At 36.0% G+C, this 24,607-nt stretch overlaps 1 protein-coding gene and 1 non-coding gene across 5 annotated transcripts; both read right to left on the minus strand.

The window, feature by feature from the left end:
- Positions 1–1,519: 1,519 nt before the first annotated feature.
- Positions 1,520–23,840, minus strand: LOC126979708 (pyruvate kinase-like). Of its 4 annotated transcripts, none has more exons than XM_050829200.1 (11): positions 23,689–23,840; positions 16,381–16,513; positions 15,251–15,474; positions 14,837–15,059; positions 13,260–13,366; positions 9,811–9,957; positions 6,641–6,742; positions 4,868–5,113; positions 3,862–4,084; positions 2,964–3,120; positions 1,520–1,773 (listed from the first exon to the last, which is right to left on the minus strand). In XM_050829200.1, the coding sequence occupies exons 1-11, from the start codon at positions 23,716–23,718 to the stop codon at positions 1,761–1,763; spliced, it is 1,605 nt and encodes a 534-aa protein (XP_050685157.1). In that variant the 5' UTR covers positions 23,719–23,840; the 3' UTR covers positions 1,520–1,760. The 4 variants fall into 4 exon arrangements, with proteins under 4 accessions (XP_050685157.1, XP_050685166.1, XP_050685137.1 ...); XM_050829209.1 differs by lacking the exon at positions 23,689–23,840 and adding an exon at positions 23,090–23,257; XM_050829180.1 differs by lacking the exon at positions 23,689–23,840 and adding an exon at positions 21,317–21,588.
- On the minus strand, positions 2,041–2,114 carry Trnaa-ggc (transfer RNA alanine (anticodon GGC)). Its single transcript has one exon. It is a non-coding gene; the product is annotated as a tRNA-Ala (tRNA).
- Positions 23,841–24,607: the final 767 nt, after the last annotated feature.

A 24,607-nucleotide genomic window follows, 5' to 3' on the forward strand; every position in this document is an offset into this window, starting at 1 on the left:
ATTTACAGTTAATTTGATATCATTTAAATGATGAGTGCACAGTATGATGCTCCTTATGCAACAACTTTAGTATGGATCACCATACGCATACCATCCTTTTATGATTTGGCTTGTTTGGCGCACGGCGCTGATTTCTGCCGTGAAGCAGTAATGTGCAAGCATTACTGTTTCGGTCTGAAGGGCGCCGTAGCTAGTGAAATTACTGGGCAAATGAGACTTAACATCTTATGCCTAAAGGTGACGAACGCAGTTGTAGTGCCGCTCAGAATTTTTTGGGTTTTTAAGAATCCTGAGCGGCACTGCATTGTAATGGGCAGAGCGTATCAATTACCATCAGCTGAACGTTCGGCTCGTCTCGTCCCTTATTTTCATAAAAAAATTGATTTACCCTTTCGGAACTAAAATTTTCGTAAAGGAACTACTCTGTAAAAGTATATTTATATTTCCGACTAGCTGACCCGGCAAACATTGTTTTGCCATATAAATTGTATTGATCTTTTCCTTGCTAGTTGATAAGAGATGGCGCTAGTTGTATTTATTAGTAACAATCACACTTCTTCTATATTTTGTATAATTCACTCTATAGTTTTATAAATTATAGCCTCTTTGTTATTCAGCTATATTATTGTAAAGTTTCATCAAAATCTATTCAGTAGATTTTGCGTTAAAGAACTTCAAACATACATCGAGACATACAAACTTTCACATTTATAATATTAGTAGGATTAGTTCTAATTTATACCTCACATTTCAAACTGAAATTAGCTTCTCAATATTGAAGTTGAAAATTATCGGCTTATTAAAAATATTTATGGCACTGCCAAATAATATAATGAATGGCATTTAGTTAATAATTTTCTACGACCATGAAACAAAATAATATAACATTAATTTAGTTGCGCATACAAGTAAAAAACCCGCGAAGTTAGTTACCCAATGACATTGTCTTGCGGACATATTACGATGAAATTAAGTCATAATAATTATTATCCACCGGATTTTTTGTAGCCAATGCCATAAAAAAGTTTTCGTTGTAGTACAGCTTAGTTCGTTTGGAAATGATTGTAGGAATGAATAGTTGTGTTATGGTTTGAGGTCTTGTATTGAGTAAATTACGAAATGGGAGTAGAAGAAAGATTTTTGAATATAAGTTTCCCTGGTAGTTTTTGGAAAGTAAAAGCGCGGGAAAGGTAGGAAAGGTTGTCTGCCGCGCATGCGCAAAGTTAGCCATTACTGTTGCGCAAATCCGTGCGCTTTTGAATGTGAAGTTTACGGCTTGGAATCTTCCGCATAATACGACAAAATTAAATCACAAATGTTCACAGATTATTTTAATCAATGCCATTTAAGTCGTTTGGAAATGATTGTAGAAACTAATAGTTTTGTTATGGTTTGAGGTTTTGCATAAATATATAATATTAGATTAATAAGAAAGATTTATTAATATAAGTGTACCTGGTAGGTTTTGTCGCTAGCAAAATAATTATATTTAAAATGTCAATCACAAATAAAAATCAAGACATTTTCAAACATTTATTACAGCATTACAATGCACGCACGTTTTTCTACGATTAGATAAATAAATAGAACATATCCTACACTAGATGAAATCCAATTTACAATAAAACACAGCTTAATTTATTTTAATATCACGTAACGTGACCTAGATCTTTTATCACACTCGGTTGTTCTAATACTTCATCATCATCAGCGCCATTCTTACACTCCTCGTATATATATATTCTTCGTCTTTGCCGGATTTATTCAATTTGACTGAAACATATAAAAATAAAGTTGAAATTTTTTGCAAATGGACTGGTAAGTCAATGTAAATTTTGATGTATCAAATTAGTTGATGTGTTTTTGTCGAACAGTTAATCATTGTATTCAATTTTACAATAAAATACCAGACAGTATACTAGGGCTCACAGAGCACAAATTTAATAAAATATATATAAAAAACAATATGTTATGTTTTTAAAGTGATAACCCTCACTTCTAGGATTAATACACAAATAAAATTTGAAAAATAAAATTTTATGAACGATGCGGGATTCGAACCCACGACCTCCGGCGTGCCGTGCCGGTGCTCTAACCAACTGAGCTAACCGTTCCAGTACCGCCTCGTTATAAAATTCTGTTTGCTTTGTTCAACTCTCAGGTTGAGGCTTGTGAGCAGGTTATAAACTGTAAAGTGGATTCTGTAGATCCTGTAGGGTACGAATCCCGCATCGTTCATAAAATTTTGGTTTTCAAATTTTATTTGTATATATATAAAAGCTTCTTTGACATAGAAGGCTTACTATAGTATAGTAAATTATATATAGGATGGGATGTTTCTTATCAGTTCTTCTCGCCATGTTAAACCCCCTATATGCATTGATGTACCTTAATAATGACTGCCAAGTGTTGTTGCAATATGTTAAGTTATTGTCACCCTATACTAAATAAATATATTTCTATTATATTACTAGAGCGTGTTAGAGAAATTTGCTCAAGGAGTGTGTTTGTGTGTAATTAGCCTGTCAGGTAATTTTGAATTGCCTAGATGTACAAACTTTGCCTTGTGCTTCCCCGGGGCATAAAAAGAATATGAAAGTCCCAGGCCCAAGGGTGTCGTAAGAGACGACTTAGATAATTTACTAGTGGCTTCTTTGCACAGGATGCCGGCTAAATTATGGGTACCACGACGGTGCCTTTTTTTGCCGTGAAGCAGTAATGTGTAAGCATTATTGTGTTTCGGTCTGAAGGGCGCCGTAGCTAGCGAAATTCTGGGCAAATGAGACTTAACATCTTTTGTCTGAAGGTGACGAGCACAATTGTAGTGCCGCTCAGAATTTTTGGTTTTTCTTGGCTTGGCTCAGAATCTTTAGCGGCACTGTATTGTAATGAGCAGGGCGTTACCATCAGTTGAACATCCTGTTCGTTTCTTCCCTTATTGTCATAAAAAAACGATGACTCACATGATGGCCATGGTGTTGGTATGGCCGGAGCCCTTCCTCCATCCCGTGACGATGACCACGTTGTCTCCGGTACGCAGGAAGCCGCGAGCGCGACCAAACTTCAGCCCGTACTGCACACGGTTGTCCACATCCTTCATCCAGTCACTGGCAATGGCCTCTGCAAGTATTACAACATATTATTACCTATATTTATTTTTGAAGTGAAAACTTATTTAGCCGCGTTGGTCACTTTTTGGTAGGGTAAAATGGGTTCGTGTCACCGACATGCTTATGACAGGCGCACACGATTAAATAAATAATTAAAAAAATAAATATATATACTTATACACTTTTTGGATGGGTGAGATCTCGTGAGTTCTCGTCACCGACATGACTGGCTCACGCGATTAAATAAATATTTAAAATAAAGTATATAAATAGCTAGACACTTTTTGGATGGGTGAAATCTAGTGAGTTCTTCTCGTCACAGAAATGCTTATATCTGTAGCTATACAGCTGACGTTAGTATACTGTGCAGGGTTGAAATTGTGTTTTTGTTTAATTAATAAATTATTGAAAACAAGTTTAAAAAAAATTGTTTTCAATCATTATGAAATTTCAAATTGACTAATACTAGTTTCCATATTTTTATATTTGGTTGTGAGATCTGGACACTTTCGCTAAAAAAGCAGACCAAACTACTTGTAGGAGAGCCAAAAATCCTACGTAAGATCCGGAGCCCCACTCTGTCTGCCAATGGGGCATGAAGAGTCCGCAAGAATACCTCGTGGCTGATCCCGATATTATTGTAGAAGTTAAGGCCCACTGTCATCGCTGGCTCGGCCACGTAGAACGCATGGGAGAGGAGAGTAGAGAGTGGGAAACGCATACTTTTGTATTTTGTAAGACCAAGACATACCCTGGTAGAGGATGGGCAGCACGCCGCGGTAGAGATGCGCTTGCCTGGCCGTCTGCGCGTTCCTGGTGACCGCAATGATGGGGCACCGCGGCCGGTACTTGCTGAACAGGTGCGCCGAGCGGCCGCTGGTCGTGATCACGATGATCGCAGACGCCATGCACTTGGTGGCAGACTTCACCGCCCCGATCGCGACGGCGTGGGTTGGGTCGATTGGTTCCGACACCTGAATCCACAGAGATCACATTCAAATATTGAAGATAATGAGATAGAAATTTTATACACTGTTTTGGTACCAGGCGATCATAGTTGAAGTAGAGATTGTATTATGTATGACGCGAGTATACCTAAATACATTCTGACGTCATGCGCACGACGTATTACTACATAGACACCAGGAGAACAAAAATATGGTAGCGGTGATGGTAATGTCTTTCATAGCGGTTGAAATCATTTCATCCTAGCAACATGTACCAGGACCTCATATGCAGTTAAGAGGTTACTGGACAGAGCACATCTTAAAATTATTAATTCGTGGTTCTCTGCGCTCTGCTTCGTACCCCCTCCACTCATGTTTACCAAGGTTTTGCTTGGGCTTCAGAGATGTACGTATGTTAGTACGTGTTTGTCCACGCATGCGTAGTCGCATGCTTCAGTCGCACAACAAGCTTGAGAAAAGGCATCACAACAACCGTGGTGTTTTGTATACGTGTACGTATTATACGTTCGTAGAGATTTTTCATCATTTCTATTAGAAATTCTTCATAATATTTGAGGGTTTCACTTCTACCACGTTTGAATTTCACACATGAATGTTTTATTTTTATTCGTCTTCTAGAAGTACTACCGCCAAAGCGTCCGTGTAAATATTAACTAGCGTAAAAAATTATTATTCTTAGTCTAGTGGTTGGTAAAATGCAAAATTTGCTTTAATCTTATTATAGCAGTAGTTACTCGCGAATAAAAACTTACTCCAGTTCCATTGTTGCCATATATTGGCACCACAAACCTGAGATTCCAAGTCGTTGAAGAGCTGCTTGTGCCAGATAGCAGCCTCGGCTTCCTTGCAGATGTTCGCCATGGTGAGCACGCACTCCAGAGGGTAGTCTCCCTTGGCGGTCTCTCCAGACAGCATCACGCAGTCCGCACCGTCCAGGATAGCGTTGGCCACATCTGATGTTTCAGCGCGCGTGGGCCGGGGCTTCTTCACCATCGACTCCAGCATTTGAGTCGCACAGATTACTGGCTTACCAACCTGGCGTTACACACATGATTATAAGTCTTTTAAAAAGTCTTTTAAAGGAGGACAAACGAGCGTCGGGTCACCAGGTTTAAAGTTAACACCTGAGGAATTACAGGAGCTTTGCTGGCCTTTTTTGAAGGTGCCCGTGTCGGATCGTCCCGGAAAATCACACAAGGAAACTCATTTCACAGCTTTTTTGTATGTGGAAGAAAGTTCCTTGAAGACCGCACTGTGGATGAACTCCACTTATTCAGATAATGGGGATGATATTTGAATATGAATAAGTGGCGTGTTGTGCGAAGATGGAATACGGCGGCAGGAATCAAGTCAAACAGTTCTTCGGAGCACTCCCCGTGATAGATGCGGTAGAAGACAAACAATGACGTCTCTATGTAACGCCAGGTGACCGAGCCGAGCACAGAAAATATTAAACTACACTAGTAAATGGAGAGCCGGTTTTTCCTTCGGTTATACTTCGACTTGTGATTTATTTTCAGTAACGAGTTAATACGTTTTTTAAATTATGTATAAGTACCTACTGCATTTGATTATAACATGTAAATATTTGTAAGCTAATAATTGCATGCCTTAAAAGATAATGCATTTAGAATTAACTTTAGATTAAAATATATTGTATTGTTGCTTGAATTAATGTAATTATCACGGGTGGATTGAATAAATAAATAAAAAAAAACACTGAACCGATCGGAATAATACTTGTACCATAAGATGCAGCATGTCTCGGATAAAGTTTTAGTATCTGATATGTTGGTGATTATTTATCAGGAACCTACATCTTCTTACTAAGAAATAACTATACTTTTGCAATACAAATAACTCAGTTAGTGACGTTCCATTACATATGACAATTCTTTTTAAATTATATTTTATTAAAGAATATAATTTAAGCGTTCGATAAGTGCAGAACTTAATCTAACAAAATAGGATGAATTATTTATGACATCAAAAAAGAACTTATCATAAATTTTCCAAACTACGCCATCAATTTGCCACCATGTCATATCTCGAGAGGAACCTCAGAGTACAAGTTGTATAAAAGTTATCGCAAAGGAACAATATTAAAAAAAAACAATTGGCAGGTATAGAGACTGCTTATAGAAGTGAAAACTTAGAAAATTTAGTACTAAAATTTGAAATTTCATAATGTTTAAAAAAGTATTAAGTTCAATTTATTTTTAAAACTTATTGTAAATAGTATATTAATCATACAAAAACACTATTTCAACAATGCACAGTGACAAACACATTGAACTTTTCACTAAATCCATTCAATTTCACTTATAAGATATACACAGCACTAATGTTGCAGAATACGTCAGCTGTATAGCTACAGATACACTGCAATAAGCATTTCTGAGACGCGAACTCAAGAGATTTCACCCGTCCAAAAAGTGTTTAAGTACATTTCTATATTAATATTTCTTTTAATTATCTATTTATCGTGTGCGACCGTCGAACCCATAAGACGTTATCCTAACAAAAAGTGCCCAACGCGGCTAATATGTGCAAAAAACAAACCTTGTTGCATCTTGTGATCATCGTCTTCTGTGCAAGGAACACCTTTTCCGGGGGGATCTCGATACCCAGATCACCACGCGCCACCATAATTCCATCAGATTCCTGAAATATAAAAAAATCAAGCATGATTTAAGGAGACTTAATGCCACACTCAAAGACGTGTAATGGTTACTTAAGCAAATAATTAGTTAAGATTTAAAAATTTCGTCTCGCAGAGTCAGTTAATGAATGATTAGAATTTATGTAGTAAGTATTTACAAGAAATTCCTCTTTTAATACTTATGGTTAACAGTGTTGAAACAAAACATTCTAAACACTTCTTATACTCTGTGTCATTTGTAGATGTCAGCTGTCAAACTTGACGTTAATATAAGCTTATGTCATCGGCTCTCTCTTGTACAACTCTCGGTCATGTATGTATTGTAAACGTGTATTATCTTAATAAATCCGCGTTTATATAAGTTTTTTTCATAATCCAACAAACAGATGAATATAGAGAGTGAAATGAGTATAGCACGTTTCTGTTCACAGTGAACTAATATTCAAATTGATCCATCATGATTATACTTGTGATTTTTTTATGATAATAAGGGTAAAGACGAGCAGATCGTTCAGCTGATGGTAATTGATACGCCCTGCCCATTACAATGCAATGCCACCCAGGATTATTGAAAAACTCTAAAATTCTGAGGGGCACTACAACTGCGCTCTTGCGATGTCAATACTTGATACTCAATATTATAAAGCAGGACATAAGTTCGACTTGTGATACATGATTTATATCATGTATTCTGAAGAATTCTGAAGAATACATGATATAAATCATGTATTCTTCAGAAAATCGTAATAAAATACTTTATGTGATCTAATTTACAAGTATAACCTTATTAAGACTAATTTTTTCACGGGGTACCCTGAGGAAAATAATTATTTCAAAAAAAAAGGGAATCATTTTGAGGTTATGTTTAGTATGAAACAATGCTTCGATTACATTATACGTAGGTACTTTTATAAAAGACGTCAAAGCTGCCTTTCAATGTACCCAATGCGTGATTCCACGGAGACAAATTCGGGGTCGTAAGCTGTCTAGACAATGAAGTCTCAACATTGCGGGTACATATAAAATTACATATATCCGCTTGCGAGGTTTGTGAAATTGGAACTCGCGAAAACCGGTTACAATCGGGTCAAAGGTTAAAGCAATTGTGGACACATTTATCTGGCCTTACAAATGTTCATGCTATTATATTGTTACACCCATTTAACCAATTAATGACAGTTCTGGTCTCCATAATGAATGAAAAATCAATCAAAGCAGTACTAAATTTTTATTATTAAAATTAGAGACGAGACGAGCAGGACGTTCAGCTGATGGTTATTAATACGCGTGCCCATTACAATGCAGTGCCGCTTAGAATTCTGAAAAACCCAAAAGTTCTGAGCGGCACTACAATTATGGAAGAGGAGGTCAAAAGAGTAAACGCGTCACATGATGGTATGTAATCACCGCAGCCCCTACTCTCTTATGACACCAGAGGAATTTAAAGATTTGAGTGCCTCGATTGGCAAAGTAAAAGATTTTTCAACGTACATGATGAAATACTGGCACAAATATGAAAGTTTCATTGTAGGCACTCCCCACCAAACAATATAATTAACAAAAATTAAGTGGTAGTTATTAAATTATTAACTGTCTTAAAAGCGGACGTGGACATTGACATTGAAAAAAGCCTAAGGAAAAATAGAGAAAATTTAAAAAGATAAATTTATTATTAATACGCAAACGAAACTTATTAATAATTATATATATTTAGGCCATTTTACGGAAATAATAACTTGATTACGGTGCAGTAAAACCCGTGGTGTGAAGACAAGGAAAAAACATTTTCCGTCCATAGTCATTCGTTATCTAAACTATCGAGAATGTCGAGATCATGAGAATAGAAATTGACATATCACTTATAACATCAATAACCAACAGGTTGTAATAAAACCCTTGGTGTGACGACGAGGAAAAAAAATTACTCGTAGTCACACTGGTGTGACCACGAGTCGGGAATGGACTTAAGTGGTCACTGCCGCTCATAGTCTCTTTCAACACTAAAATAATCACATAGCGTTGCCGACCATTAAAGTGCGTGTGCGCTTTTTATAGAACCCGTGTGATATCGTCCTGGAAACACCACATAAGGAAGCTGGTTGTACGTGGAAGACAGCTCCTTGAAAACTGTAGAGGATCGCCACATATCCAGATGATGACCCGTACGCTTTATTGGCCTTCTGTTCCATACATAAATTTTAACAAAAAAACAACCGACTTTAACCTAGTATCGTTAATCCGCTCCTAAGAATTGAAGAGTTCCGTTACTTTGTCATGGTTCCCATAATCAGAACCTAACCAAACTCTCAAAAAACTTCCTTTGATATATATGCTTTCCAATAAAAGAGAATTATGGAAATCGGTTGGCTTGATATTGACTTATTCGTTAATTTGTCGCGCACATATTTATAGCAAATTAAAGACTCTTATGGTTTTCTCATGGTTGCCACTTTCAGATCTGGACCAAATTACAATGGGACCACACGGGAATCACCATCATTCAAATTAAGACAAGAATTATAAAAAATCTGTTCATACAGTCCAATGTTTCTAGGTAACAAACATATAAAAAACATACCGATGAATTAAGAACCTCCTCCTTTTTTGAAGTCGGTTAAAAATGTGAAATAACTGGGCTAATAATGAGACTTAACATCTTCGAGTACTCAGCCTAAATGGGTTAATGAAACAATGGGCTGGTCTCTCTTTTTATTACTTGATGAGCCAACAAAAGGTGCCAATTATCCTGGCCAATCAGGAGGGAAGGTCTCCCAGTCCCATATGCGTTCTTCTGCTCGAGGTCTCCCTAGTCCCAAAGTGATGAGTTGCGATACCGCTCATATTTTTGGATTTTTCAAGAATCCTGAGCGACACTGCATAGTAATGGGCAGGGCGTATCACTAACCCTTAATGTTACTCGTCACGTCATTTTTCTTATCTTGAAACCGTGGAGCGGACAAGTCCGGCTAGGGCAAATATTATTTTAATTTGTGTTTTATTTCAGCAGTACGGAACCCTCGCAGCTTGACTCACTCTTGTCCGTTGAAAGAATGAAAATGCAAGTGCTTACAGCAATGATCTCGTCCAGGTTGATCATTCCCTGGTGGTTTTCAATCTTGGAGATGATCTTAATGTTCTTCCCCTTCTCGCCCAGGATGCCGCGGATCTCGTGCAGCGCTTCACCGTTCCTGATGAAAGACGCGAATATCATGTCCACCTGGGAACAAGCAAATTGAATTAAGGCATAACTTTAGAGAATAATCATCATTTCAACAAAAAAAAAATACAAATTGAAAGAGCGACATCTCAAGTCAATTTCCTAGCATGCAAATATGAGCAGGTTATTATCAACTGTAAATTGCAGTTGGGCCCCCATATTGAAGGATTGGCGAATAGGCTTAGTTCTGCAGCATATGCGGTTCAGAAAATCAGACGGTTAACTGACATAGATACGGCGAGATTAGTATACTTTAGTTATTTTCATAGTAATATGTCCTATGGTATATTGTTATGGGGCAGTGCGGCCGATATTAATACTATCTTTGTGCTGCAGAAGAGGGCTATTCGCGCGATTTATAACCTAGGTCCTAAAGAATCATTAAGAGAAAAATTTAAAGAAATAAACATTTTGACTGTTGCTTCTCAATACATTTTTGATAATGTTTTGTATGTTCATAAGCACATTGAGGAATTTTCTAGAAACTGTGACATTCATAATGTTAACACGAGGAACAAACATAAACTTGTTATGCCTACTACTCGGTTGGGTCGAGTTAGTAAGTCTTTTGTTTGGCGATGTATATGTTTCTACAATATGATCCCAGAAAATGTACAAAACAAATGTGTTACGAAATTTAAAAGAATTGTTAAAAAACGTTTGTGTGGGAGAGGTTATTATAGCATAAACGATTTTCTTAATGACACCACGGACTGGGATTAAAGCGAACACCCTCAGGCTCTTTAATTATTAATGTTTATTGTACGATATTACATTGTAATCCATATTTTATATAAAAAAAAAGCCCGCTGAGTTTCTTGCGCCCATTCTTCTCAGGTCTGAGGCAGTCTCTTTTGAATGGGTGGTAGATTTTGACGTTCAATAAGTGATTATAAATCCTATTTTGAATAAAAATATTTGAATTTGAATTTATATAATATATCCTTTAGATGAAGCCATAGCCTAAGAGTTTAACAAGACATCAAGATTTATTAACGATACGTCACTCGAACGGTTGATTCAATTGGAAGAGCCCTCGCACAGAACGCCGCGGGTTCGAGTCCCACATCGTTCTAAAATTTTGTTTTCAAATTTTATTTGTGCAATTAATCCTAGAAATAAAAATAACAAAATCATCATCATGTACATCATCATCAGACGGTAGACAGATGATTGGTCCTGCGCTACCCTCATCCAACGTATTCCGGCGATCTTGGCCAGATCATCTGTCCATCTTGTCTAAGGGGGCCTAGCAATATTCCGTCTTCCGGTACGTAGTCGAAAAATAATATTTTTTAGATAAATAGTAAATTGTTTGGATCTGAAACAGCGATATCACAAAGTCATATTGGGGTTGAGCTGGTTATCAATTGTAAAGTAAATCCTGTAGATGGAGCCATAGCCCGAGAGTTGAACCAACATACCAAGACTTGAACCGTGCATCCTCCACAAGGTTGGCTCAGTGGTTAGAGCGCTCAGGGCTATACCCGCACCGATCATGAGTGACTGTATTATAGAATCTTAATTTGCATTTTTTATTTTTATTTTTTAGTCAAAATTGATTACTTTAGAATTCTTTTTGATGTCATTTATAATATACTAGATACTACTACCGCTTCGGAAACAAATGGCGCTCTGAGAGAGAAGAAACGACGCAAGAAACTCTCTCAGCATTATTTATTTGAGATCTTTTTAATAAAATATACAATATTGTACTGTCATTGCTATTGCTATAAAATAATCATAATGTCTGTCCGATAGTGATCGGAATCATTCATAGATAATGTTGATATAATGTACCTTGGGGATACCCCCCGTACCTATCACTAGACCACGTTATGTAATATGTGTCGTATACGATAAGGTGACGAACGAGTCGTGATACATTTACGATAGTCATTGTTAGCGCGTGTACCGCGTATGATATTTGTTTTATTTGAATATTGTTACTTTTATCTGTATACTAGCTGATGGCCGCGATGTCGTCAGCTTGTAGGCAATAAAAAAGCTGTTCGTGGTATATATCAGCTGGGTTATAGACAGTCTCTCAAAGAATAATTTAATGAAATAAATATTATGACTGTTCATTGTCAGTACATTTATGAAAATTTATTATATGTTCACAAAAATTGTTTATGCTCTTAACGGTGATTTTCATTATTACAACACTAGAAATGAGGGTATACTTGTAACTAATTTTAGTAGGCTTCATAAGATACATAATAGCTTTAAGGATAGATGTATACACTTTTATAAAAGTCCCAGCCACTGTTCAGGCATTATCTACAAATAAATTTAAATGTTTTATTAAAAATGGCTCTGTCGTAAATCCTACTACTCCACAGCTGAATATCTTACTTTAAGATTCATTTATACACACACATTATACCTACACATTATACCATTATATGTCCTAATAACCATTACATCATCCAAACGAGTGTTGTAATGTTGTACTGGATTTCATAATAACACTGCTTTGTTTTGTTTTTCGATCCCTTCATGCACAAAGACTTTCAACAGAGAGCCACATTCTTATTGCTCGATGCGTGGTATTTGTATGAATTTCAAAAAAAGAACTTTTTCGTTTACGCACGTTCCACACTACTAGAATTCGTAAAAAAAGTAGGTTATTTGAATCCCCGCCATTTTTCATAGATACTTTTATTGTTTTCTTTACAAAAAAATAGCAATTCAAGTTTTGACAGCACACCGCCATTTATTTTAAACGGGGCAAAAGAGCATAATATTCGAGTGAATTTTAATAATTGCAAAATAAATAATTATTTCATTAATACTTAGTTTATTTGAATATATAATCTACTAGGACTGGCTGTTTTAATGTTAGCAGTAAGCCAACTGTTTCAGAATCTTTTAGAGGATTCATATTCTGCGTGTAGATAAAGTCTTGTATGCAACTGTTGATAATAATTAGGTATTAAAATACTCATGTGATACTATTATCACACCACAACCCACATTTGTGTTTTAATATCCCTTATTATACAACTATTTATATATATTCGTCATGCTCGTGAACTTGTGTTGGCAAGATCATCCAGTTATCAGAAAGCCTATTTTTTATTTTATTAAAGCTTTTTAATATAGTTCTATATATAATAGACCAGCTATAGCCTCCCTCAACCATATTTCAGGGAAAGGAACGACCCGCCGCACGATACCGCCACAAGCAATGGCATTTAAGCGAGCATGACGAAACCTGCCACAATAATGTTTATCTACAAATTATGACATACTTCCTACAGCCGTAGCTACATGCTGATACATTATGGTAGACATACCTCTTGTTCAACACCGAACAGCAGGTCAGACTTGTCTTTTTCTGAGACCGCGGGCAAGTCTACTGGCAATCCAGGAAGATTCACTCCCTTCCTTGACCCGAGCATACCTTCAAAGAACAATTCAAGGCTTAGAACTTTTTCAAAGTGGTATCGGTTTAAGTATAAGCGATTCTGATCTCATTTTGTCGATCGTGTGTGTCTAAAAAACGGCCCCTATTTATAAGCACAAGTTCTATCTTGAATCTTTCAAAATACTCAAAAAGTTAAAAATAGTTACAAAATTTAGAAGTGACATAATATCACTTTAATAATAACAAATTGTTTAGATATGAAAGAGCGACATCTCAAGTCCATTTAATAATATGCAATTATTGGGGTAGAGCAGGTTATCAACTGTAAAGTAGATCCTGTAGATGAAGCCACAACCTGATACTTGTACAAGACACACCAAGATTTACGAATTATGTGCCACTCGAACGGTTGGCTCAGATGGTAAGAGCGCTCTGGTAGACCCGAGATATCTCGGGTTCGAATCCCACGTCGTTCATAAATGTTGGTTACAAAATTTAATCGTATAATTAATCCCACAAGTGAGAGATATCACTTTGAAAATAACAAATTGTTTACTGTATAAGCTCTGTTACTCACTTCTGGGATTAAGTAGGCTTAAGTGGGTTTAGTCGGTAAAAGCGCTGCAACATAATATAACTTCCATATCCCGCATCATCCATATATTTCGGTACAAGTAAAATTCGTAAAGGAAATATCATTTTTTTAAATCCCAACAAGTCGAAAATCGTGCACAACTTAGATAAAGGATTGGTCTACGCTGCGCTCAGGCATAGTCGCAAAGTGCGGCAACTAATACTACGCCCAAGTGGGCTTACTTGGGCCAGTCTCGAACAATGTGTGACGTTGACGTGCTACGTGTTCTGTTAGACTTTGCTAATAATTGAAACTAAAATGCCGAGTTGCGTAGTAAAACTTTGTAAAAATAATTCTACATGAAATAAGAAAGACACTGGGATCACATATCATCAGTAAATATTTTGTACTTTATTAATTTGAATGTAAAATCACACGAAGCGTATGTTACAATTTGAAAGATGCACTTGAGTGTCAAGATACCACGCACACAAACATCTAATAGTTGCCGTAGGTGATAAAAAAGCTAATTTTCTTAGGTAGTGGGGTACCTAGTTGTAGCCCAACGGAGACCAATCCTTAGTTTAAGGCATAAAAGGCATTTATTTTCTCAAAATTGATTTTTTTAGAATTCTTTTTGATGTCATTTCTAATAAACTAATACGCTACCAGCTAAGGTAAGAACAGAAATCAGAGTAAAAACTCCAATTTTAAATTTCAGACCGAAACACAATAATGGCTACTCATTGCTGCATCACGGCAGAAAAAGGCGCCGTTGCGATACCCATAATTAGCTGGCAACCTGAGCAAAAAAGCCTCTCACTGGTAAATGTCCTTAGTCGCCTCTTATGACACACTTGGGTCTGGGTCTTCCCTATTCTTTTCGTGCCCCGGGGAAGCACGATACTAAATCCAACTCCAATTAAGCATACCTCCATTCTCAATTGTGCACACCAATGTGTCTGTGGTGGAAGACTGACAGATGACAGAGATCAGCCCGTCGTCTATGAAGATCCTGTTGCCGGGCTTGACCACATTGGTGATGTTCTTGTAGTCTACAAACACAACTGTGGATGTACCACGTTCCTGGTACGCGGGGTCCGTCGTCAGCTTGATGGTTTCGCCCTTCTTCAGCTCAACTTCAGCTGAACCACCCTGTTTAATATATTACTTTATTTTGATTGAAAATTTGGAACCAAATTTAGGATTGGTAATTTTTATACACAATATCAAGCCGAAACCTCTGCAGAAATTTGTGGTACCAATAATGCAAGATAAGAAACGTTTAACGTTTTGTCCAAAAAATGAGCATGAGTTCCCAGTGATTTATTTTATATCATACTTACGCCTTCCAGGAGGCCTGTTCTGATTTCTGGTCCCTTAGTGTCTAACGCAATAGCCAAAGAGAAGGGCATGCCCAGTTTCGCGCTGTAGTTCTTCTCAGCTTCCCGGCAGTTTTTGATCGTCTCAGCATGATACTCGTGTGAGCCATGAGAGAAGTTCATGCGTGCAATGTTCATTCCTGTCTCCATCATCTTCTCTAGCATTTCGACGCTGCGAGAGGCAGGGCCTGTTTAAAAGAACAAAATATATAAATACTGTTATCACCAGCACGAATTGCAGTCTTAGTATTGTCTAGGCAAGTGCTTTTCAAATCTGTGGGTCTGCAAAGTGTGAAGACTTACTTGGGAGCCCGCGGGCAGAAGTAAAAAGACAAGGTAGACTACAATTGTAAAGTTAATTTGGTAGTAATAGATAGTTAATAAGTGATCACCGCCGCCTCTTGCAACACCAGAGGAATCACAAGAGCGTTGCCGGCCTATAAGGAAAGTGTACGTGCTTTTTTTGAAGGTACCCATGTCGTATCGTCCCGGAAACACCGCACAAGGAAGCTCATTCCACAGCTTAGTAGTACGAGGAAGAAAGCTCCTTGAAAACCGCACTGTGGAGGACCGCCACATCCAGATGGTGGGGATGATATCCTAATTTGTGGCGTGTCGTGCGAAGGTGGAATTTGGCGGCAGGAATCAGGTTAAAAAATAAAGAATAGTTACCCGGACTTCATTGTATTTTATAAAAAAAAAACTACAATATGAATCACATAGTTATTTTATAATTCTTCTAGTACCTCTTTCTCTTTTCTTTTTCTTTTTTTCTCTTATCAGAGGTTGGCTATCATTAAGGCTAACTGGATTTTGTTCACCGTGCCTAAAAAATTCCTGCGATAATGATTTTATTTTGGAAATTTTCAGTGCCAATACATTTACAATCATTGCCCACCACATTGCAACCCCACACTTATAGAGGATGTAGTTGTATTGTACACCCTGTATACATTTATAATTGTGCAGGTACAAATTATTCTGGAAAATTTTGCTTTGACTCACCCTCTCTATCGGCTGCTCAGCCACATTCAGTACCCACAAAATTCTACCCAGTTGATCTGAAACTGCGCAGTTTCACTTCAAAAGCTTACCAATAGTGCAAATAATTCCTGAGAGACGCACGTATGAAGCCTTCGAGTCAATGTCAAGGCTGCACATATGCTCAAGTTGAGTAACAGCATCAGCCGCTCCCAGCTGCATGCTGGGCTTTTCGCTCGAGCCCATCTGTAACAGAATGGACTATTTAAAACAGATATACGGCGCCTTTTTCTGCCGTGAAGCAGTAATGTGTTAAAATTACTGTGTTTCGGTCTGAAATGAAATTACAAATGAGACTTAACATCTTTATGTCTCCAGCTGACGAGCGCTATTACAGTGCCGCTCAGAATTTTTGGACTTTTCAAGAATCCTGAGCGGCACTGCATTGTAATTGTCAGGGCGAATCAATTAACATCAGCTGAACGTCCTGCTCATCTAGAGTGTAAAACGAGCCACCGAACACTCCATACATAGATTTTTGAAACGCCGAAAGTATGAAATTTATTAAAATAATATCCGATCGGTATTTCACAATAACGATCGTACAACTATGATCCAACGATTTTACTTAAACCTATTGTCTAACGTCCGTTTTTAACAACGTATCTCTAGTTACGGATACATTGCTGTCGCTGTTTAATGACATCGTTGTTTTGTTGCATCATTTTTCATTTTACATATTATATTGTAATTGAAATGATTTGTTAATCGATGTAAATGTAAATCTTGATATAAAAGAGTGGCAATGAGTTTCTTGCTACTTCTTTTCATTAGCTCAACCCTTTACGAAGAAGCGGTAGATTCGATAAGAAAAATACCTATATTTTTTTGACATTCATAAGTGTCATTTGTGACCTACGTGAATAAACTGATTTTGATTTGATTTAATGACAAGACCTTATCTATATAATATAGTGATGTCCAATATAGTTATATTCCGATGCTTTATGTCGATAAGTTATTGAAATGTAAGTAAGCGTACAAGGATAGATTTGCCGACCTCTAGTGAGTCAAACTAAGGATAGATAGGTTATTGAAAACGGCTGTAAAGAGCGCTTTCGCACTACTTCCGGTAGTTATGGTAGTTAACGTACTAGATCTGTTCTGTCAACCGTTACGGTAGCACTTTACATGGCTATTTGTGTTCGCTTTTGGGTGTTTGTTGTATTTGGCAAAATATATGACGTTCAGGCAAACATGCAAATAAAGGCAAATACAACCATCCACACATGGCAGTCAAATAACAAACACACAGACACTCTCTCACTCACAACACAGACACAAAAGCACGTCCGGACAAGTTCACGGCGCGTGCGCTTCTAAATATGGCCATTGTGTGGACGGTTTATTTCTTTATTTGCCTATTTGACCCCTTTGATGTGCCTTGAAAAACCGACAAGCGCACGGTAACGCGTATTTGGTATTGACCTTATTTGTCAAATAGGCAAATAAGGCCAACACTTTGCCAAATAAACTGTCCACACATGGCAATTATTTGCCAAATATAACAAATACACAAATACAAATAGCCATGTGAAGTGCCACCTTTAGAAATAGTTCTACGATTACACCGGACCGTTTTTCACGGGTACGGATCGGATTCGGATCGTGCGGAGTACGAAAGCGCTCTAATTGTGTTAGTAATTATATTTGCGAAGTGACATAATAAAATTTATTTTTATTGAATGGCCAACATACGTATAATAAATAAACATAGTAGTATAATAAATGACATCAAAAAGAATTCTAAAGGAATCAATTTTGAGAAAATAAATGCGTTTTATGCCTTCCTTCCTTCCCTTTTATGCCTCCCAACTGTCGGCCATCGCCCGAATTTTAAAAATTACTAATTACCACCACTCCGTAATAGTTTATCTTTCTTTAATCAGAAGTCGTAAGAAACTCACTTCCACTTCACCAATAACCAGATCAGTTCGAGCATTTTGAAGTGATCTTCAGCGGCCTTGAGCACTTTTCTTGGGATGGGTATAAAATGTTAAACTCGCGTCAGGTCACGTCACCTGATCGAAAATTAGTAAGACAATGACAGTTGATTCTGAGAGATAAACTTTTTAATGTAAAATAATTGTAATAGATCTGAAGTGTTAAATTTTTTATGTAACATAAATTGCCATTTTTGTGTACGATAGCGCAATAAACCAATATTGTATTAAACCACATAAAAGCTAGTATTTTTATACTGATAAATAAAGCAATTCGTGCGAAATTATTTCCTAACTATTCCAAAATGCACAATGTTAATGTTCAAGTTTTCACTTCTGCCGGCACTCCCGGAGTACAACCCGTGTTTTTTTTTATATAACAGCAGCTAAACAGTGGACCAGGAATTTCACCTGGTACTAGTCTGCCCCACCCCTAGAGGGGTGTTATTTTTATAACACCCAGCTTTTGCCGTGGGCGCGGAGGGTGGGCAGCCTAGTTACGCAAGGGCGGATGGGTTGCCCTTCCCGCAGCACCGGAGACGGTCAACCCCGAATTAGTCTCAAAAACTTGTTGTGATCCCTCACTTTGACCCTCGTAATAGTTATTTATGCAAATGTTGTGTAATAAGGAGTATTAAAACACGAAAGTGGATTTATCACACGAGGCGAAGCCGAGTGTGATAATAGTATCACATGAGTGTTTTAATACCTAATTATCAACAGTTGCATACAAGACTTTATCTACACCCAGAATATGAATCCTATAAAAGATTCTGAAACAGTAAGCTTACTGTCAACACTAAAACACAAGTCCTAGTAGTAACCTAATATCATTCATTACTGATTATATACATATAATCAAAGTATTGAATCAATTATTTATTTTAGTAGTAATTTACATTTTGTATAGTGCAATAATTAAAATTCACTCAAATATAATGTCCTTTTGCAGCGTTTAAAATGAATCGCTCATTCTTTGTAAACAAAACAATAAAAATATCGAAGCAAAATGGCGGGGATTCGAATAACCTACTTTTTTTTACGGCGCGCGACGTTCGGTAGTGTGGAACACGCGAAAACGAAAATGTTCTTTTTTTGAAATTCATACAGATACCACGCATCGAGCAATAAGAATGTGGCTGTCTGTTGAAACTCTTTGCGCATGAAGAGATCGAAAAAAAAACATAGGAGTGTTGTTATGAAATTCAGTACAACATTACATCACTCGTTTGGATGACGTAATGGTTATTAGAACATGGGTGTTTTAGTGTTGGCAATAAGCTAACTGTTTCAGAATCTTTAATAGAGGATTTAAAGCATGGGTGTAGATAAAAGCCCTTAAACACGGAAGTAATGGTAACACAGGTTAATGACCTAATGATTAAGATTTAAAGGGTCTGAGGTGAATGCCAGTCTGGTTTAAAAAAACTTAAAATAGAGATTGATTATTAAAAAAGCGGCTGATAATAACGTTTTCTATGTCGATCTGTTTTTCAATCCAACAATGTGAGAATGGATTGGTATTTTAGATAGGTGTTTTATAAATGTGGCAATATTTAGAGTCAAAATAATCATCAATATTTATCAAATATTGAAAATAACCATTAGGCATATTTTTTTTGAGGGAAGAGGAGGACAAACAAGCATTTGGGTCACGTGATGGTAAGTGATCACCGCAGCCCATACTATCTAGTAACACCAGAGGAATCATAAGTGTTGCCAACCGATGTTGCACACAGATCATAAATATACCTACAGCAATATTATTTCTACAAACTACTATGTTTTAATCTTACATAATCATCAGGATAAATTAAGCCAGGTGGGTCTAAAAGTGAGATTAATTGCATATTTTTAAGCAATGGGTTCTAGGAACTTCTTCTACGGACGATGTTGAAAGCAATATCCCACCACAGAAATTTGCAAATTGAATAATTGTTAGATTACAAAATTATAAATAGGTTGGTTTATAGGAATATAATAAAAAATAAATAGTAAAATAGTGGTATTGAGGAGTGAGTGTTGAGTAGTATCAGTTAGTGTGCTCATGCCAAAATCTGTATGTTTGAAATTTTATGTCTAAGTATTATGTTAAGTAGGAAAAGTCCAAATTATTACCTACCTATATTCATTATTACATTTTGATAGGAACACAAAAATACTTGACAAAAAATTCATACTTCAGGTACAATATACCTACCAAATAACTAAACTAAATTTAGACCCCCTTATTCATAATGGTCCTCTAACTTAAACAGCCGCTAAGGAGTGTTTTTTCTCATTCTGACTTAGGTCAGAGAAGACAGAGTGAGAATTAGCAATGATTTAAGTTAGTGGACTATTATGAATAAGAGGGAGAGTATTATAAGATGGTACTGACATTATCACTTCCATGGAAAATAATTGCAATACCCACCTATAGTGTAAAACTTATCAGTTCAATAATTGTTGAGCACTTCAATTCATATTTGACCTTGCCATTATACTGTTATTGTAACAATAAACAAACTGTAGCCAATAAGATATGGCATTGAAACTGGATTGGAAAATCTTTATTTTAAATGGAGGTTCCTTAAACAAAATTTAAATACAATATGTGTAAGTATATAATAAATAACTAGGTAAAAAATGCCTAGACAGTTTTAATTAGGTACCTACTTGTTTTTATTATTAATAGCCCAGTAGGTTAAATGTGTATTATTATAATTATCAAGTTCTAATTTAACCCCATTTGCAGACATATTATTATGTAACTATATAGCTGGTGTGCAACTGAGTACTAAGGTCCTGAAATATTTCATACACATATAGTGTCTTATCAATATTATTTACAAACATCATTAAGAGCTCACAGTACCTAGGTACCTATCTAAATTAGAATCTTCAATACCTAAAAATTAACTTTGTTTTGAAACCTAAATGTAGGTATGTCTATAGACCTACTGCTGACTCCGAAAGGTCAACGGATAGGTACCTGCAGTTTGAAGGAAGATTTTACAAAATTAATTAAAATAAGTAATAGTAATAGGTAATATTATTTATGTACCTCAGTTTTTCCATCGTAGACTGTACACCAAACCATTTTTATACTCTGAGAAGCAATACCAGCTCTCTGAAAACTTATTCGTGAAAACCGAGTTAAATATGATCTTGAACTGCCCTTTGAAGTAGGAAACTTCTCTCGGCAGCAACGAAAAACGGACTTGCGTATTAAGCATCGAGTCGTCACAGACGGCGCGCGCATCAAAATAGTAGGTAAGGTAAATATATTACCTATAGTTTCAACCTAGATTTTTATAACCTCGAAAACATAATATTTTTTACACCGTATACTTCGCGTTCAGTTTGTCGTTGGATGTCAACAAACTTATCAACAACGATTTTGTTTTATAAATTCTTAAAAACGAGCAAGCTACGAGTCTGAAGAAACGTGACATCCAATTTTAAACTTTGATAATGTGCCAACAGCAAAAGCAGTGACATAAAATTTACTAAATTGGAACGTCAATATTCAATAGGTATTTATCGATCAAACAATTATTATTTTGTACCTAATAAAAATATTTCTTTTTTAATATAATTTGACATAAATAACTAATTTTCGGTCTTAGTACCTATCTAAGCAGGTACTTAGTATTTAGCCCATTGACCATTCAAATCGAAACGTTTTCTATTTTCAGTGAGATGTCTATGAATATTTGTATTCTAATCTATTAATCCTTTTAAAATTTTCCTTATCCTGTTAAAAATTTACGGAAATAGGAACCAATTTCCTATTTTCATTTCCAGTTCCAATAAGAATCTTTAGTCTGTCTATGTGAAGATATAGATCGGAAGGTTCATTTTGTCCCACAATTTAAATATTAAAAATAGGTAAGTATAATATATGAATATTTAACTTTTTTGTAGGAGTTGATTATACCGGTACCTATATTTATAATAAATATAGGTACATAATACGCAATTTCTTCTGATCTAGCTAAAAAGTAAAGTTGAATTTATCGGAAATGACCTCAATTATTTTATTGTTATTCTTGTAGAAGATAGAATTAATTAATTAATATTTTAAGGCAACACTTGTGATTTCTCTGGTGCTACAAAAGTATGGGCTGCGGTGATCACATCACCATTAAGTGGCTCCTCTCTTCCATGGAAATAAGACATTTCATATTAGATTTATGTAGGTATTCAATACTTAAAAGTCATAACCATAAAGGTAGGTGTGAAAATGATGTTAGGTAAGTCAAATATTGGTAGTTAGATACGTAGGCATTATAGTTTTTATAATACCTACGGTTTTTCTAGCCTAAAATGATACGTACTTATATTATAGACTTTTACTGTAAAGAAACCGAACAAGCAACAGCTTATATTATTGGAAAGGATGCAGCCACATAATATATGACATACTAATACAGATAACTACATAATACCTACTTGAAGCAATTAATGACACAGGTACCTGGACTAGGTTATTTTCTTTACCAAAAAATATAATTTCTATTAGATATATATTAATTTGTGTTATGTAGTTGTCCAAACATGTATGTTACTGTAGCCTACCTACCTATTTGGCTAGTTTAGTCATTACTTACTCCCTATTTGTGTAATAGGTATAAATATAAACTACCAATATATTAAGTATGTGCTTACCTATAAGACCTACCTTGATACTAGTTAATTAAACATTAAAATAAAAAGATTCCACCGGTGTCTTTCCACGTTTAGTAGTTCCCCTCCTTGGATTTCATAGTTGGGGAATCCATTTATATACAATCTACTTATTTAGTAATATAATAAATAATTAAAAACAACTTACAGTTCTCGACATTGTATGTAGAAACAGTTAAAAAAACAATTTAATTTAAAACTGAAGTAAGGACACGCAGTGATTTCTTTGTGAACTTGTTAACTTGACGTTAAACAACTGTTGGCTGTTCCTATAGTTTGACATGACGGCAACTGTGTGAAATGTGATTAGTCCGCGATCCGCACAGTAGAGGTCATTGTAAAGTCATGCAGATACGAGATATTGTAGGTACCTACGTGATACGTCAAGAGTTTTTACGACCTACATGCACAATTCCATGAAAGTAATGATTAAAAAAAAATAAAGTTTTAAGTTTACGGTACAAAAGATATGAGTCGTAGCTATATGAATCCGTTTTTATTTTACGGTGATATGCTTAATTATTGTTATTATTTTAAATAAGCTTATCCATTCATTCTTCGAAATATGTATGTTAATCGATAAGCGGAGAGTAGATACATTGTTATTAAATAAATATCATTAACATAAATCGCACCTATTTAAGACAGAAAATAGCTATTTAGGTTATGATTTAATTGATAAGTAGGTAATTTAATTTTTATGACACACAAAATGACACTGTTCATTATTAAACATAGGTAACTTACTGTAAATTGTTTGCGTTCGATCGCTTTCATGGCTAAACCTTCGTAAGATAGGTTACTGGTATCACAACACACAAGCAACTCTGAGAACGACTATACCTACTCTAATCTATGACCGGGCACAGCGGGACGACGTAGGTATGTGCCTATGTGGGAGATAAGACCAGTTCCAGTTATCGTAAGCTTGTCAATAAATGTGTTAAAAGGTATGCGTCGTCAGTCTTATCGATTGGAAAGCAGATTTCAACTGATTATTACTAACATCAGCTGATTTTACATCAGATTTCATGTACCTAACCATCGCAAAATGTTAGCTTCTATATTGTTATTGAACCTATCTGCTTAAATCTTTGCTTTAGTAGGGATATTAACCAGTTTGAAGATATTAGCGGCAACTAGTAGGTACCTATATACCTACCTACCAATAGTTTTTCAACTCTGCTATACTTTAACCGACTAATTGCCACTCTGTGTCGTCGCATAGATCGCCTTATCTTATATATCTATACTAATAAATAGAGCCGGCTTTTTCCTTCGATTATACTGCGAAAACTACTGAACCGATCGGAATAGGTAGGTAGGTAATACTTATAGTACCATAAGATACAGCTCTTTTCGGAGAAGGTTTTAGTATATGTTGATAACTCAGTCAGTGACATTTTATTACATATTATGAAAGTAATTTATAGTTCATACAAAGAGCGGGAACCGGATATTTATTATTTATATGGTAACACAACGTTTGCTGGTTCAGCACTTGTAAATATTATATATTCCTTTATTTCTTAGACCGTAAAATATTTCCATCGAATGCAATCTGTTAGAGTATCGCACCGAATAGAATTATCATTAAATTTTTTTCTCAAAATTGATTCCTTTAGAATTCTTTTAGATGTGACTATTAACACTATCACCGCTTCGC

This window comes from Leptidea sinapis, chromosome 1 (genome assembly GCF_905404315.1).
Source record: "Leptidea sinapis chromosome 1, ilLepSina1.1, whole genome shotgun sequence".
NCBI classification, from domain to species: Eukaryota; Metazoa; Arthropoda; class Insecta; order Lepidoptera; family Pieridae; genus Leptidea; species Leptidea sinapis.

Excerpts from the sequence above, each read along its gene's own strand:
- LOC126979708 (XM_050829180.1), bottom strand. The coding sequence starts at position 21,514 with ATGCGCGCGCCGTCTGTGACGACTCGATGCTTAATACGCAAGTCCGTT. Across the intron at positions 5,114-6,640 it reads TGATCACAAGATGCAACAAG|GTTGGTAAGCCAGTAATCTG; the intron begins GTTTGTTTTTTG and ends GTGTAACGCCAG. Across the intron at positions 3,121-3,861 it reads GCTGCCCATCCTCTACCAGG|AGGCCATTGCCAGTGACTGG; the intron begins GTATGTCTTGGT and ends TAATACTTGCAG.